General features: G+C 38.5%; 4 protein-coding genes across 4 annotated transcripts in view; 3 read left to right on the top strand and 1 right to left on the bottom strand.

Moving 5' to 3' along the window:
• LOC131000296 (single-stranded DNA-binding protein, mitochondrial-like) overlaps positions 1-15966 on the top strand; it is a 130013-nt gene that overhangs the window by 32384 nt on the left and 81663 nt on the right. The gene's annotated exons all lie outside the window — the stretch shown is intronic.
• LOC131000298 (protein FAR1-RELATED SEQUENCE 3-like) lies at positions 7-2989 on the top strand. Its single transcript, XM_057926140.1, has 5 exons — positions 7-146; positions 266-355; positions 923-1072; positions 1618-1734; positions 2584-2989. The coding sequence occupies exons 1-5, from the start codon at positions 99-101 to the stop codon at positions 2626-2628; spliced, it is 450 nt and encodes a 149-aa protein (XP_057782123.1). The 5' UTR covers positions 7-98; the 3' UTR covers positions 2629-2989.
• Positions 6299-8209, top strand: LOC130997982 (uncharacterized). The gene has a single exon (XM_057923420.1). It carries the CDS (start codon positions 6299-6301, stop codon positions 8207-8209), a length of 1911 nt encoding a protein of 636 aa, XP_057779403.1.
• On the bottom strand, positions 8565-15313 carry LOC131000283 (serrate RNA effector molecule-like). Its single transcript, XM_057926111.1, has 12 exons — positions 14720-15313; positions 14118-14233; positions 12575-12632; positions 11579-11653; positions 11407-11481; positions 11290-11337; positions 11087-11155; positions 10195-10989; positions 10080-10125; positions 9723-9994; positions 9411-9590; positions 8565-8947 (listed from the first exon to the last, which is right to left on the bottom strand). Exons 1-12 carry the CDS (start codon positions 15178-15180, stop codon positions 8887-8889), a joined length of 2256 nt encoding a protein of 751 aa, XP_057782094.1. The 5' UTR covers positions 15181-15313; the 3' UTR covers positions 8565-8886.

Raw genomic sequence — 15966 nt, 5'->3', positions numbered from 1 at the left:
TGACCCCTTTACTTTGGCCACACCAAGATGAAATAATTCGACGCTTTAATCTTAATGATACTGGTGTTCCTAGTCTTTCAGATCTGAGTATCCCACGCATGGCACCAGTTTCTCTTAACCGCGACGGTGGTCACTCCGACAACATGGTAATTCCATTCCAGATTAAATACTATAGAATGCTGTCCTTTGTTTGGGTGAGAAGGGAACTGTAGAAATAGATTATCTCTTGGAAAATTGTTAATCTCTTTTAAATGTTGGTATACAGATGATTCTTCCTTGTCTTAAGTCAATGACTTGGGTAATGGAGAACAAGAACTCAACTCCAGCTAATAAGGTAGCTGTAATTAACCTGAAGGTATGTGCTCCTATATGATGACTTTATTCCAGAATTATTGGCATACCTATAGCTTCTTTTCCTATTATTCTTTCCTTTTCCATTCAGTCTTTTTGAAATTCCAATGTGTGAGCCAAAGGAGAATTACAGAATTATCGTACCCACGAATCTCAAACAATATATATGATGGCGTTTTAAACAGAGTAATATAAAAAGTCAAGAAGAGCCAATGTACATCCGCCACAAGCAAGTTTACTCCCTTTTGTAAAAAAGTTGTGCCTATTAAGTGATAGAGGTCTTTTGAAAAATAAATGTGACCTTGTATTGTTCCTTTACATCCTCGCTACTTGTTACTTTTAATAATGTCATTTTACCTGAGTTGTCTTTGTTCCGGAAACTATCTCCAGCTCAGATACGGATATTTTGTTAGAAGTATTGGTGGTTTAGTTTCTTCATGGCTTTCATAATTGGGTTTAATTTTTTCTTCATGGCTTTCAATACTTGCCACTAATGCTACCAACTTTGATGAAGAAGTTGAATTTATGCTGGCTGTACCTAATTTACATATTTTTTTTGCTGCTTGTGCAGTTACAAGACTATGCCAAGACTCCAGTAGGAGAATCAGAGGTAAAGTTTTCACTGTCAAAGGTCACTTTGGAGCCCATGTTGAGGTCCATGGCTTACATCAGCGAACAGCTTTCAACTCCTGCCAATAAGGTTGCTGTCATCAATTTAAAGGTTTGTGGTTCTCATTTTTGATACTGACTTGGATGAAATAATTGTATGTAGACCCTTCTCTTTTTCATGATCCAGTTATACATGTCAAAGATCATCCTACAATGATGGCCAAAAATGACCCTGAATGGACAAAGGGGAATTGGGTACCTAGACCCTAGATGTATTTCAAGATACTTAAGTCTGTTAATCTATGAAATAACTTTGATGGCGATTTTAAGTGTTACTTGACTAATCTGGAATCGCAGGATCTAACGTCTTTGTCTATCGGGCAATACTGTTAAGCCTTCTTAACTTATTCGTATTGCCATGTGGCTGACTGGGTTCTTGTAAACTTCACGTGAACATCGTGTTTCTTCAAAATTATTTCTGCCAAGAATCTCTCAGTCTCCGATTGTAGGTTTAGGTAATCGTCAAAAGATGAAGTGTTAATAATCAATCTAAACTATTTTCTTCCATCAAACATCAGGTGGCAATTCACACTAACTCACTTCTGATGTGTTCAATGCCATAATCATTCTGTTCATATGGTCTGCTCTTATGTTCAGCTTCAAGACACGGAGACAACCTCAGGAGAATCAGAAGTGAAGTTTCAGGTTTCTAGGGATACTTTAGGTGCCATGTTGAGATCAATGGCCTATATTCGGGAACAGCTTTCAAACGCAGTAAGGATTCTTGACCTGTGCTGGCAAAACATTCTTTGTTTTGTAAAAACTTATGATTACCTGATCCTAGAAATTGGAAGCATAAACTGGAAATTTTAATCTTAGCAATTAAATTTATTCTGATAGTATGCATTATTCTGTCAATTCAACTATTCAAGTATTTGTCTTGAGTTTTTGGTTTTGTTATCATTATTTATACTGGTCTACAGATATCGAAGTATCATATGATTACACTATGTGGACATACTTATGTGTGCATGTAGAGCCATCAAGCAGCGTTTTCTTTATTTGTCTGACATGCTACTGAAAGTACTTAGCACCTCTATAAGGGAGAATTCTTGTTACAGAAAAGGTGTTTATGCCCCACCCCTGAGGTTTGGCATACAAATAAGTCTGTTAGTTTTCAAAACATTACAAATTGCTCCAGAGATGAGATATTTGGAAGAAAGGGGGAAAAAAGACTTCAAGGGGGCATTTGTGTTGTTCTCGTGGCAATTGCAAGGTTTTGGAAACTACCAACTTTTTCTGTGCCAAGCTGCGAGGTGGCCCTTTTGTAAAACTCGTTTGTTATCCTTTGTGAAAATATGTTGGTAAAACTGGCGAATTTGACATAATAATATCATAAGTTGCAAAAAACTATATATGGTTTGTCATAAAATGACTTATTCTACTAACATTATGCATACATGTTCAAACTTCCCATATTTCCCTCGTCAAATTCTCAAACTGCTATAAATGTGGTCTTGCTTCATTAAGTGAATTTTATTCTCCTGTGCAACTGATTGAATTTCTGGTTATTATCCTTTTAACAGCGACCTTTATCTGACTGATATGTTCATGTCATTGCAGATCGAGCCTAAACAAGATAATCTAACAAAAAGACCACGAAAGTAGGCGTCTTCTGGTGCCACATATCACACGAAAAAGTTTTAAGTACAGACTGATCTTAGGTTCTTCTCTGAACATTCCTTACCTGACTTCACCCGGGACGCTCTTGTCTTGTGAGTAGTTCCATTCTAATCTTGTTTGGTATCTCATGCTTGTAAATGTGATTTTTCTTTCAGTAGAGCAGAGTGTTTATTTTCTCTCTTTTTGGTTTGATTGTTATGGCCCAGATTGTATGATACATAGATGAGACTCTTTGTACATTGACTTAGATGGTTTTGTAGGACTAGCAAGCTATTGATGTAAAATGGGATTTTGTTGTGTAACTTTGTACACACATCATGTTTTGTGGAATAAGAAACTTTTTGCATGTCCACAAATATTTTTCATGTAACTCTTGTAACTCTCTCTCACAACTGGACAAGGAATTCAAATTCATTAATGTTGAATATATTTAAATTGTGAATATCTCTAATTTCTTTTAATCATTTTCAAACCATTGTCGCATAACAATCCAAAACCTACGATCATCTTTCGAGTGCCAAAATATTGAGTTGGCAACCCAAATCACACATGGTATTTTTGACTTGAATAAAATTAAGAATAAGGAGAATCTGGTTATCAACATTACAATACTACAATGTCGTTTGTGGTATAAATTTTTGTGAATAATTATTTATTGATTTGATTTTCTCCAAAAACAATTTATTGATTTAATTTCTAACGAGCTCGAATAAACACAAAATATTCAAACGATAACCTATCAAACGTGTTATGCACGAATTAAGATCCTGCCTAACATTATTCTACCAATATGAAGCTATGACAAAGGTAACATCAAGTTTCCATGCATACATGATACAGGAAAACCTTTGCCACATCTAAAAAACAGAAATAAAATCTAATGTAAAACCAGGTAAGGCTGACAGCAACTTAAGAGCTTTGATCAGTGGTTTGGTTGGGTTTCTTCTTGGCCTCTTCATATATAATATGATCGATCACTCCTCTTATCGCACTGTTGCATAGCAAACAACATAAGCAAGCCTCAATAGAGGATGACAGAAACAACATATATTCACAGATCTTATTCAAACAGTCTCAAGCCAGTTAATGCAGTGATTATTGAGCAATAAGTTGATAATCATTTTGGATGTAGTCCAAAGAGAGAGAAAAAGAAAATGGTACTCACTTATCCTTGCACTTTTGAATCTTCTCCGGGTCTGTCTCATGCATGTTAAACCTGAACTGTGTTTGCACCAAAGTAACTATAAGTTCTCTGGTCTGCAATCGAAAAGTCACATGGTTAGTTCACATTCTTTCTTCCTGAAAGAAAGCTGAAGGAACTCAATCGTCGCCCAAATAGTAATGAATTGATGTAGTAGAATCTGTCAGCTACAAATTCACCATAAGGCATCTCATAATCTAGTTGATTCAGTTTTGTAACCATGATAGAGTTTTCTTTTCATTTTCTCATTACTACTACAACCATATTTCCACCCACTTTATGCAGTTTTCCAACAGGGCCAAGGATGAATACCAAGGACCAGTGTTGTAAAAAGCTTAAGGCGGACCTGAGGCGAGGCGGTAAGCCTCAGAATGAAGGAAAAAAAATTCATAAAAAAATTAAAAAAATGAAACCCTTCATGATGCATGCCAACACATTCAGATTAGGCAACTGCAATAAATCCACATCTTAGTTAGTCAAATTGTAGCAACACTGATAAATCTGTAGCCTAATATATAGAAATGCATGTGGCATGAAGTTGAGCATCGATTATTAGCTCTTCTGACTTAAGAGCTACATTCCAAAACACTCACAATTTTAAACAAGAATGAAGGATCCCCATCTTATGTGATGCATTGTATGAATACTAGGTTGGAAAACAAAAACCAATTCAGCACATCAAAGAATCATGCATATTCTTCAAATCATGAAAAATACAATTCCATTTTCACTGTAAGCACATAGTACAAAATACCTCGTCCCCGAAAGTATTAGCTCGCCGTAGGCATTCGCGATAAAGCTGCATATAAAGGTACATAATAAGTTGCAAAAACTAGCAAAATAGAACCGATAAATTAACTTATATTTAGTTTGATAAGGCTGGGAAAGGGATCACAAAATTAATTTATAATATAATCAAACTTATTCCCAGCTAATCGTTGCTTCATTTATACAACGCATAAATAACTGGAGTGTTGATTTTGATGTTTCCAATTCTTATACAACTCTGTTTCAGCATGAAGTTCATAAGTAATAGCATAAAAAATACGGGTAAACAATTAAGAGAGCAACCAGAGACAAATTCAAAACAAGAACTACTATGACCTTGAGGACATTGTTGGTGAGCTCAGGGGGCAATGTTGGTCGGATAGACATTTTTTCTCTGCAAACACCACTTGATACGTAGCCGAAGTTTTAGCTGAACAAACCGAATCGAGAATTGCGTTCATACACCACAACATTTCGTAAATCAATTCCAAATTTAAATCCAAAATACCCGGCCAAATAATCTAGAAAATCGAATTACCTTATTGCTGGAAGCAATAGAGAAGGCTGCTGGGATAGTGGTGGTTGGGTTTTGAAAGTAGAAGATGAATCTGTGAGTTGGGTTAGGGTTGTAGAGAGGAATTTGGTGAAATTGGATCAAAGTGGGGGTGGCGCCTCGTTATATCTCGCATTTTCTGATTTATTATTATTATTATTTTAACTTGCTCGCATTTTCTCAATTAAATATTTAATCAAAGTATTGCTGTACGACACGGAGAAAATATTATAGTAATAAAAATAAATAAAACATTTAAACAAATGTTAATGTGAATTAAATATGAACGATGCTCATAAATAATGTTTATTCAAACAGTCTTTGACTTTAGATATATTAATCACTTTATTATTAGGGGAATACATGTGCAATAATATTTGATATAGTATGAGTCTACATTTAGAAAAATAATACTCCCTCCGTCCACAAATTAATGCCCTACTTGGGTCCTGGCACGGAGACTAAGAAAGCTGAAAAAGGTGATGTGGATGAAATATAAGGGTAGTTGATTAAAGTGATAAAGTAGTTGACTAAAGTGATAAAGTGTAGTAAATATAGAATATAAAAGTGAAAAAGGTGTTTGAAGGTGGGTCCATTAGTGGCAAAGGGTAGTAAATATAGAAAAAGTAGGAGAGTAAAATGGTACAAAAAGCAAAACAGGGCATTAATTTGTGGACAGTTTTTTAAAGCCAAACATGGCATTAAATTGTGGACGGAGGGAGTAAAAATTTTAAGAGAAAATGATACGAATTTTAAAAAAATATTGTTAAGTGTATTGAAAATGAAGCAAAAAATATTGAATATATTAAGAATGGTGAAAATAATAAATATTCAGTAGGATGATTGATGAATGTATATTAGAATTGCATTACGTCAAATATGTTATGTGAAAAAATTGAGGAGACATCGTGATTAGTTGAAACAGCGTGAGTCTTGCTTCGTCTTCCCTCCTGATTCAAGATTTTTCGGAATCTCCCAGAACCCTAATTCACAATCCCCACCAGGTATTTTAACTTCGTCTTCTCTCTCTATCTCTGCGTGGCTCCAATTTTATCAATCTCGAACGTCGCCGGCGGCTTCAATGATTTAAAAATCGATTCTTCAAGATTGCGTTTGATGGTTTTTAATTCATCATGCTGGCCTTGGTGGAATATGTTAGAAACCTATGGCCTCTCTCCACTCTAATCTTTTACAATAATCACGACGACTTGAGGGCATCCGATGGGATTGTCAAGAAATTGTCGATTCCCGAAAGCACGAAGCATTTCGTTTACGCGATTCGCGAGCCCGAATCGCAGGCCGTGATATACGTACTAGCTGTTCAGAATCTGTCGGAGAGGTCGGCTTCGGATGCCGAGTGTTTGATCAGAGAGATTAAGCCCGATGCAGTTGTTGTGCAGGTGGGGCAGTTGAGTGAATCGGAGATGGCTGGATTGAGAGAAACTAGGGTTGGATTGATTGATGAGAATGGTGGATTTTCTGGTGATGATACCGTTCCCACCTCTGTGTTTGAGGTTTTGATGAATTGCTTTATGCATAAGACTAATAAGGATAAGTATGAGGATGTTGCAGGGAGTTTGGTGTTGAGGGAGATATTTGGAGTGAGTTTCAATGGACACCTCGTTGCAGCCAAGAAGGCTGCTGAGGAAGTAGGTTCTTCCTTCTTGATGCTCGAGTCACCTTTTGTGAAATGCAACTTGGGTGGCGATGTTGAGGGCGAGTCGGGAGGGGTGGATTCGGGTTTCCCCAGTGTGTTCGGCTTGCAGATGACTAGTTTGGTTTCCAAGAATGTAGGGAGTTCGATGTTGTCTCTGAATTCAAGAGCCTTCCACGCCTTAGATGAGGTTCAGTCTCAGATGGTCAAGTCTTTGTCTTCAATCTTGCTTCGTGCGAACCCACCTATGAAGTTGGCGGGTGAGGAGGCTCGCCCGTTAGCTGATTATGAGGTGCCACAGTTTGCAAGATGTGTGTACCCTCTGCTTGTTGATTTGCACGACATATTTGTGGATATCCCCTCTATGGGGACGGCTTTGGCCTGCGCGCAGAAGATGCTTTGTGATGTTAATAAGGGGGAAACTGTTGACAATAGTCACCTTTCTGAGGTTTATGCATTCCCTGTCGCGGTTGAGGGGCTGCGGATTGCTTTGAATAATGCTGGTCGGGTGGTTAGGAGCCCTGCCCCGGCTAAATGTGAGTTTTCTGATCTTCCCATGGATGATCAGACGCATGCCATTCTTGCACAGACTCTTCGGAGCCAGGCAAGCAAGTACAAATCGATAGTTGCAGTTGTTGATGCTAGTGGATTAGCCGGGCTTAGGAAGAACTGGAAGACTGCTCTTCCTCCGGAGGTGAAGCATATGGTTGATCAGCTCGTGATCAATCTTGACGATGATGGTGAGGATTCAGCGCAGGGGAACAGAAGATGGAAGCTGAAGGATAAGCCCGTGGTGGCAGTAGGGGCTGGTGCAACAGCGGTTTTAGGAGCCTCCTCCCTCTCCAAGGCCGTTCCAGTATCGACTTTCGTGAAAGTTGTCACTCTCAATGTCCCTGCTTCTCTGCAAATTGTATTGTCTCAGACGCAGAAGGCTTTTGTTTTGGCTTTTGGGAAGGCTCTTGGTCCGACAAAGGTGATGGCGAGTTCCTCACTGAAAGGCTCCACTCTCAAGGCTGTGGCGTCTGCTGAGAAGATACGTGCAGTGGCTCACGGTGTGATAGCTTCTGCTGAGAAGACGAGCCTGTCTGCCATGAGATCAGCGTTCTACGAGATAATGAGAAAGCGGCGCGCCCAGAGAGTTGGGGTCATGCCATGGGCGACCTTCGGGTGTAGCATTGCAACCTGCGCAGGGTTGCTCGCGTGTGGAGATGGGATCGAGTGTGCTGCTGAATCGATCCCGTCTGCTCCTTCGATTGCCAGTTTGGGCCGCGGAATCCAGAATCTGCACCTGGCGTCTATGGTTGTGAGGCCAGCTGAGAGTTCAAGAATACAGAGATCAATAGAATCACTGCTGCATAAGTTCAAGAATTTGAAAATAAAAATTCAGTAGGTAGCAATTGATACCCATTTTCTTCATAGTCTTAGTTCAGAGATGGTCCATTTAGTCTGTAAATAACATCAAGACTGACAAGGATTGCCTTGTAGTCGAATCATTAATGATAATTGAAAGTTGTGCCTAGTTTTATGGTATGTTCAAACCTTCAAGTTTTACACATGTTGTCTCATGTATATTAGTTTTCTTTGTTTGGGTATACATAGATATACATAACAGAACCAAAGTTGCGAGAATACGATGTTGGATGATGGGCAACTTTCATAATAACCCAGAAATAGAAAGTGTTTGACGATGTTGGTTGGTTTTAATCTGAATTATGTATGCTTGTTGATCTCATCTCAATCTGATCTTACAAATAAAAAGATAACTTGGCATCTCCAATGTCGAAAATCCATTAAACAGTGAGAGGTTTGTGTTTTCCAATTGAGTTGTATAGCAGAAAACAGCAAACCTTTCATCAGATTCTAGGCTTTTAAAGAATAAAGAGCTTAACTCTTCCTATCCATAGAAAAAAGAGTGTATTACAAAACAAACGCATAATATGTATCCGTCTTCAACATTGACAAGGAGGGATCTTGTAGCACCACATACTTTCCCAGCACGCAGTCAAAAATATAGATAAATTCAAGCTTAGCTCAAGGCCAAGTCAGCAGCAGCATTCAAGTGCCTGCTTACAAGCTCCTGTAGTCTATAACTGTCACCTCATCATCTGGAGCATCCAGATCATTGTAGCTGCAAAATTGTTAAACTCAGGTAAGTCGCATGGAAATTCCTCATGATAACACTTGGAAAAAATTTCGCTTCTCGCAGAATGGTGCAATATGAAGTTATGTTCAATGCAGCAACTATGTTTTAGTGAAAGAGGCCGGCAGACACAACCTAATATTCTACAGTCAACTCCACAACTATCCCTTGGAAAACACGTGCCTAGCTCTAGCGTGTTTCAATTCTTTAAACCCGGGCATATATCGTAGCATGCTCAACAAGAGCTATTTCCCTCAAGATTCCATAATTTGAACCTTACTGTTCATCACAGATTCCATAATTTGAACCTTACTGTTCATTTGCACATTCTAGTTTTTGCACACTATCATTGGGGTTGTGCTTTAAGACTAACAGACAAAACCAACATACCAGCTTGAAGGGACCAAAGAAAGCTCTAAGCTATAGGTTATTACATAAAGAAGACACCAACCTTCGTAAGTGCCGAGGATCCTGCCGAAGTGTGGGTGGCATAGCAATTATTGGGGAAGGTCCACCTAACTGGTGTCCAGACCTCCCATTTCTGCCTCCTTCAAATGGGGTAGGGCCCCCTTGGTCTCGTAACATCCGCATAGCAACCTCAGGAGGGGCAGGAACAAAAGGACCCAGTGGTCTGCATTCAACGACAATATCCCGTCAAAAACTATGTAATACGCATACAAAACAATCTGAAGACACTCATAAGAACCGTGTCCGGTATGAGTATTGAGAGGAAAGAATGGACAAAAGAACGATCTGAACTTACCCAGCACCAGGAACAGGCATCAACACAGGAGGAGGTATGTCTGAAGGGAAAGCAGAAACAGGAATGCCTTGCCCACCAAAAGAATCAAACATCGGTTCATCTGGGTTGTTCCCGGCAGCACCATCGCTATTGTTAAAATCCCCAGACTGAGGATTCTCAGACCTATCAAAGTGTTCACTGCCATTCACACGATTATCACGTTCTCTGCGGTTTCCCCTATCATCTTTCATTCTGTTCTCTGGACCAGGTCTTCGTCTTTGTGGTTTATCCCTCTGCAGATGGGCACATGTCAATAATGTGGAACCAAATACTGCAAGATCATAAATTTAGCAACAAGTAGCTACAAATAAGACATACCAACGAAGGCTGCATGACAGGCGTCCCTCCAGGCGCATTTTCATCACTGCAAGACAAAAAGTTAAACGATTTTGAAGCAAATAGGCATCATAGACATTTAAATGGAAGTACTTACTTCATGTAGTTCTGGAAGTACAACTCTTCACGCACTTTTGAAGTCAGTTCCATCACAACTTCTGGGTGTTTCAACTTCAAGTGTTTGTGAACAAACTCTGCAGCGTGGAAGAGCTTTGTACAACCTTTTGCTCCACATCCATACTTCCATCCATATTTTTCATCCCTAATTTTGCGGACATGTGGATCCAAAGCTTCAACAGCTGCAGCATCTATCTTCTCCTTTGCGGTCATTACTTCCAGAGGATCTGAATTCTTTAATCTCTCTTCCCAACGAGAATCTAATTTCTTTTCCCACTCATTCCCATTACCATTTGCCTCGGGATCCTTCCCCTCAACTCTAATATGCCGGAGACCTTTGGCTTCATTTGTTTCAACCAACCCATAATAATCAACTCCATGAATACGCCAGAGATAAGTCAGAAGAGTGTCCAGAAGCTCAACCCCCTCCAGACCTTTTATTGAATTTAAACCCCTTACTATGATGACTGGACCACTTGAACTTCCATGAGATTTATCTCTGCTCATTCTATCATTATCAGATCGAGATAAAATGTTTTCCTCAATTCCTTTTTCCGCATCAAGTTTCCGTACAAGAGATTGAGCTTGTTCAATATCAATCTGAATTCGTCTACTCTCTGAACTGACAGGGTGGGCCTTTGGGGCAGAAGAAAGATCAGATTCCTTGGCGCCACCCCGACTGGGCCGCCTTCTTTTGCCATCTGTTTCATCTTCGGAATTTGGCTCACTGGATTGTTCAGCTTTGTTTGATGAGGAAGGACTAAAGGCAGGACCTCTTTTTGACATACAGAACTTGGTCAGATCGTGTAAATCTATAAAAAATGGTCAGAGTGCACAAGCACAAAAGTAAAATATGCAGGAAAAAAGCTTACATATCCAAAGTACCACTCTGCATATCATGCTGAAAATCCTTCGCTAACTTCCTTGCAAGTTCGTTCCTCCTGCAAAGTGGTCACCATGTTTAGAACTTTGCATATACACCAAATTGGAAGTTGTATATAAAGGATGCCTAGTAGGCATTACGCATTGAAGTGGAAGTAGAGGCCCAAATGGAAACTTCTGTTGGTAAGCTTACCGTTCTATGACAGCAAGCAAGTTTGTTGGATGATATTTGTCTTTCAACCTGAACAGATAAACAAACTCATTAAAGGAACACTTAGCATAATTTTTGAAGGAGGAGAAAAGGAAGTACCATTCTTCATCTTTATGTGCATTAAAGTAAGTTCGTTTCTGGGTTGATATGTACTCTGTCCTGTACTCTTGATACCTGATCATGCTTAGCCATTTAGTAATACACTTTACTTGAAAATAGAGCCAATTTAATAAGGTCAAACTGACAAACTTTAGAACATTTACACTCTGACCTGCGCTCTGCTTCAGAAGGCAAGATATCATCTTCAAGCTCCTGAATGAACTGCTTGTAAGACATCATTCCTTCCCTGGAGAAAAATTCATAAATACATCAATAGATTTAGCTTCATAACGTTGAAACAACATTATTCATATAAAAGAATACTAAGAACTGAACAGTGATAGATTACATGCAAACATCAACTTGGGGAAAAATTAAAAGCATGCACACTGAACACAACTCTGCTCTGCACTTGCATTGATTCTCATTTCAACTTTTCTAGGTGTCACAGGTGTGCATATATATGCTAAAAACTATCTTTTTACCTCTTATCTTACGTTTGCCTTATTAATTATACTAACTTGGGAGTTAGGATTAGAATAAGGTGGTAGAGTTAGAGGTGACTCAAGAAGGAAACTTACAAAACCAAACTGAAATATGTAAGAAATGAATGTACTGGAAGAAGAAAACTATTAAACCTGGATAAAACCTCAGAAGCTCTAAGAAACTTCTGCCCAAAGCGTACAGGTGTAGCATGGCCGAGGGTGTTTGGTAATACTCAGATGATTTTTCGATGATCCTAAACAATCGAAACCTACTACATAAATAACAAAACACTAGGGCTCCAGGAACAAAAGCCCGCTTCATCCTTTTATTTTAACCCTATATAACTATATTAATGCAAAATATAAGAAGAGATATCGATTCTGTGCAGGGAAAGAGGACAGGAAATATAAGTTTGGTAACATTCCCAAGAACTTCCTTCAATAATTCATGGATACATTCACTACTTTAATCATTCCAAGCAACATCAAATAGCAGATAGCTTGTCATGACTAGGGAACTTAATGGAGAACAACTGTTTATGAAAATCTGAAGATAAAAAACTGAGACTGAAAGAAAGAGACTTTACTTTAAGTGCATGTTCTTGCATCAAAACAAAGCAAACACGAGGAAACGCTGAATTTGCTGCAATAATCAGAATACAATACAATTGCTTGCTTTTTACCTCTGGGTGCCACCAGCACCAAATGTATCAGCAAAACCACCACGACCAGAATCCCAGTCTGCATAAAAGAAGATCAAAATGAAAACATAGGACAAGGAGAAGAAATTTAAAGCTAGGACAACATCCTAGGAAGCCCAGGGTGTATGCATTCAGCAAAGCTCAAATGCATAAATAAAATATCTAAAGTTGCATTCAGATTGAGGGATTTGACGGTGGGCTTCAAATCCTTAGTTAAATACAATAATCTGGTTCGACAAAAAACCTGAAATCCATGGTGATTATTTTTAGTTCATTTCAAATAAATTTCCTCCTCAGAGTGCCTCAGAGGAATTTTACTTTCTGCTTTTGTTATTTAATCAAATGGAATGCAAATGGTAAGATGGTTTAACTGTAAAACTATTAATCATATATTTGGAGTCCATTATTTTCCTGCCATAAGCCAAAAAATGAATCTTGACTGCAAAATTGTATTCTATATATGGAGGTCCTAGGACTAAGAATGCTTCTCTTTCTCAACATTTCTCAACAAAGAATCATGCATCTGCTATGTAGAAAGACCAGAGATACAAAAGATAATTCTAACTAGTTCTAAATCGTATGATTTAATAAATCTAAAATATTTTTATAATATCCAAACTTGTAATTCTTATTGTTTTCAAGTTTTCTGGGTTCTATCACTCCAAATTTCCAATACTTTTTCATCATGTATTTGCAACTTTTATTCTCTTTTTTTATTATTATTTTTCACTATGTCTTCTACACTTGGTAGCGGTTAGAGGCATCAAAGAAACACCAGAATTACTTAATTTTATAGAACTTGATAAAATATTTGACTACTCAGAAACAATAGAAAAATATACAAATTTAGAACTGACGTACAGCCTTACATTAGGACCCCTGATCATTTTGCCTTACATAAAAATAAATATCACTAGACTAGGCTCCAACTCTCCCCTTCTTAAGAGCAATGATCAAAACTGTAGTTCCTAAATACAACTATGTATTCAAAATCATGAGTACCCATTTGGGAATGGCACGAGTTTTAAGAAATTGATTAAGTGTGTGTGAGTGGAATAAGGGTCCCACTTTTATTGAGAGTAGGCAGTGTGAGATACACTTACTAAAAAAGGAAATAGGTACTCATTTGGTGGACAGACCAAAAAGAAAATATGGGTACTCATTTGGTGGACGGAGGGAGTATTATTTTTATTTTATTTTATTATTATTATTTTTTTTTTTTGGGGGGGGGGGCGCAATCTAGCGATCAGAGACTCCGAATTTAGATTACTTACTGGGAGTAAAAATTGAAACACATCTTACTTGATTATCAAGGTAGGCTAAGTGCTTAACATTAGGGACATCTTAGAGATACATAATGGCAATATGACAATAAAACTGGATTACCATTCCATACAGTACAAAATCTAATACAAAATGCTCATATAAATAATAACGATATAGCAACCACCTATAGAATACATATCCAAGTGCCATATTTCCAAAAAATAAGAATACTTGACAAGAATGAAAAATACAGACGTACCGCCTTGGTAGCCACCACCTCCGCGGCCCATATATCGACCATGAGGTCTTTCATCAGGATAACCAGGTCTACCCCCATTGTCACGGTCATATCCACCAGGATAATCATACCCAAACCTGAACCAAAAAGGTGTATATCACTAAAACCTAGTTGAGCAGCACAATGAAATCCTTCTATGTGCAAAACGCACCTAATGTCATACAGAAGGTACCAAGTAAAATGGGAACGCTATTATACTGCTATAAGAGGATAAAGAAAGTGTAATGGGATGCAGAAATGCCACTGCGGAATCCTATGCTCAAGCTTAGAGATGTACCCTAAACAAGGTGCACACACTCGTGCACATTTATATTTTACTAGCACATATATGTTGCAATAGATTATCTGCAAAACGTAAAATCATGACCAGAAATCTGAATCCCAGGCTAAACTATTATTGAAACTTCACAAGCAGGCCTTTTGGCATATATACTCGAGAAACATAAACCTACAAGTACTCGAGAAACCAAGAGCCTACCCATCCAATCAACAGTCTCTTCAAAATCCTAAACAGGTTACTAAAGAACCAATGGGTAGCTAAATTAACCAAATGCACAACGCACCTTCGATCCCCCGGCCCATATCCTCCTCTCGGACTCCCTCTCCTACCATCATAAACATCGTCCCTCCTCCGCTTGTACGGTGGAAATGGCGGCGACCTTCTAGGAGGCGGAGAATGCGGACCTCCTCCGCGTCGGTCTCGATATGGAGGTGGAGGGGGGCTCGGGCTCATCCGGCCGCGCTTGTGATAATCTCTTTCACGCGGTGGGGGCGGAGGCGGCGATCGGTTGCGATCATAGTATTCGCGCCGCGGAGGGCGGTCATAGTCCCGGTCATCACGCCGATCTCGGGAGTCGCGCTCGCGGTCTCGGATGCCGCGGCGCGGCGGCTGAGGCGGAGGAGGAGGCGGTGATGCGTCGCCCGGAGCAGCATCGGAGGGGGCGGCGTCGGGAGGCTTTTCGTCGGTATCCTTTTCTCGGCGGCGGTCGATATTTTCCTCGGTGGCGCTCAAAACTTCGGCCATCGGCGATGATTATCAGATTGAGTGGCGAAACCCTAATTTGCTTCTTTAAGACAGCGTGCTTGCGAGTGCGGTGCCGAGATTTCAAGATTGGGTTGGGGTTTTTGAGATGAAATAATACTACTACTATTACTATAAATTATTTAATACTACTACAATTACATAAATAGCCCTTCAAATTTAAGTTATTATTATTATTCCTCTTTTTAAAATAAAGTTCCATAATAATCATATACTCCTATAACATTAGTAAATACTCGGCAATGACTCAAGAAAACTAGTAGTAGTAACTAATTTAAAAGACCATGAATAATAACAAAAATCAAATAAGTGAACGTTTAAAGATAAAATCATTTAAACGGACGAGGCAGTAACACTTTATTTTCAAAGTGACTCATAATACTTGTGGTAAATTTATCATAGTTTAGGTATCTAATTTTCTCAATTTGGGGGGAATTCATTAGATTACCAAGGCCTTTTAATTCATACTAGTTTAAAATGATTAAAAGCCAATAGTATTTTAAGATTATAAAAAGAATCTAATATAATTTTAACAACTCAATAATCAAGGTTCATGTTCATTAGTCTTCATTTTTTCTAAAACAAATAGAGCATGATATTAACATATAGTTTTTCTTATGAGTTGTTAACTACTCCACATAGCTTTGTTTAGTAGTTATGCTGGAAAATCATGTTACCGAGTTCAAAATTTATAGATATGCTTAAATCTTTAAAGTTTGTTTTGTTGATAAATAATCCAACTTGCAAAAGTTGAACAACATGGATTTT

The sequence above is a fragment of the Salvia miltiorrhiza genome, chromosome 8 (assembly GCF_028751815.1).
Source record: "Salvia miltiorrhiza cultivar Shanhuang (shh) chromosome 8, IMPLAD_Smil_shh, whole genome shotgun sequence".
Lineage (NCBI taxonomy): Eukaryota > Viridiplantae > Streptophyta > Magnoliopsida > Lamiales > Lamiaceae > Salvia > Salvia miltiorrhiza.
Note: the sequence above shows the minus strand (reverse complement) of the source record. Positions and strands in the feature narration are given on the sequence as shown.

Excerpts from the sequence above, each read along its gene's own strand:
- LOC131000298 (XM_057926140.1), top strand. The coding sequence starts at position 99 with ATGGCACCAGTTTCTCTTAACCGCGACGGTGGTCACTCCGACAACATG. Across the intron at positions 147-265 it reads GTGGTCACTCCGACAACATG|ATGATTCTTCCTTGTCTTAA; the intron begins GTAATTCCATTC and ends GTTGGTATACAG. Across the intron at positions 356-922 it reads TAGCTGTAATTAACCTGAAG|TTACAAGACTATGCCAAGAC; the intron begins GTATGTGCTCCT and ends CTGCTTGTGCAG.
- LOC130997982 (XM_057923420.1), top strand. The coding sequence starts at position 6,299 with ATGCTGGCCTTGGTGGAATATGTTAGAAACCTATGGCCTCTCTCCACT.
- LOC131000283 (XM_057926111.1), bottom strand. The coding sequence starts at position 15,180 with ATGGCCGAAGTTTTGAGCGCCACCGAGGAAAATATCGACCGCCGCCGA. Across the intron at positions 9,995-10,079 it reads CTGTCATGCAGCCTTCGTTG|AGGGATAAACCACAAAGACG; the intron begins GTATGTCTTATT and ends GCCCATCTGCAG. Across the intron at positions 9,591-9,722 it reads ATGCCTGTTCCTGGTGCTGG|ACCACTGGGTCCTTTTGTTC; the intron begins GTAAGTTCAGAT and ends CGTTGAATGCAG.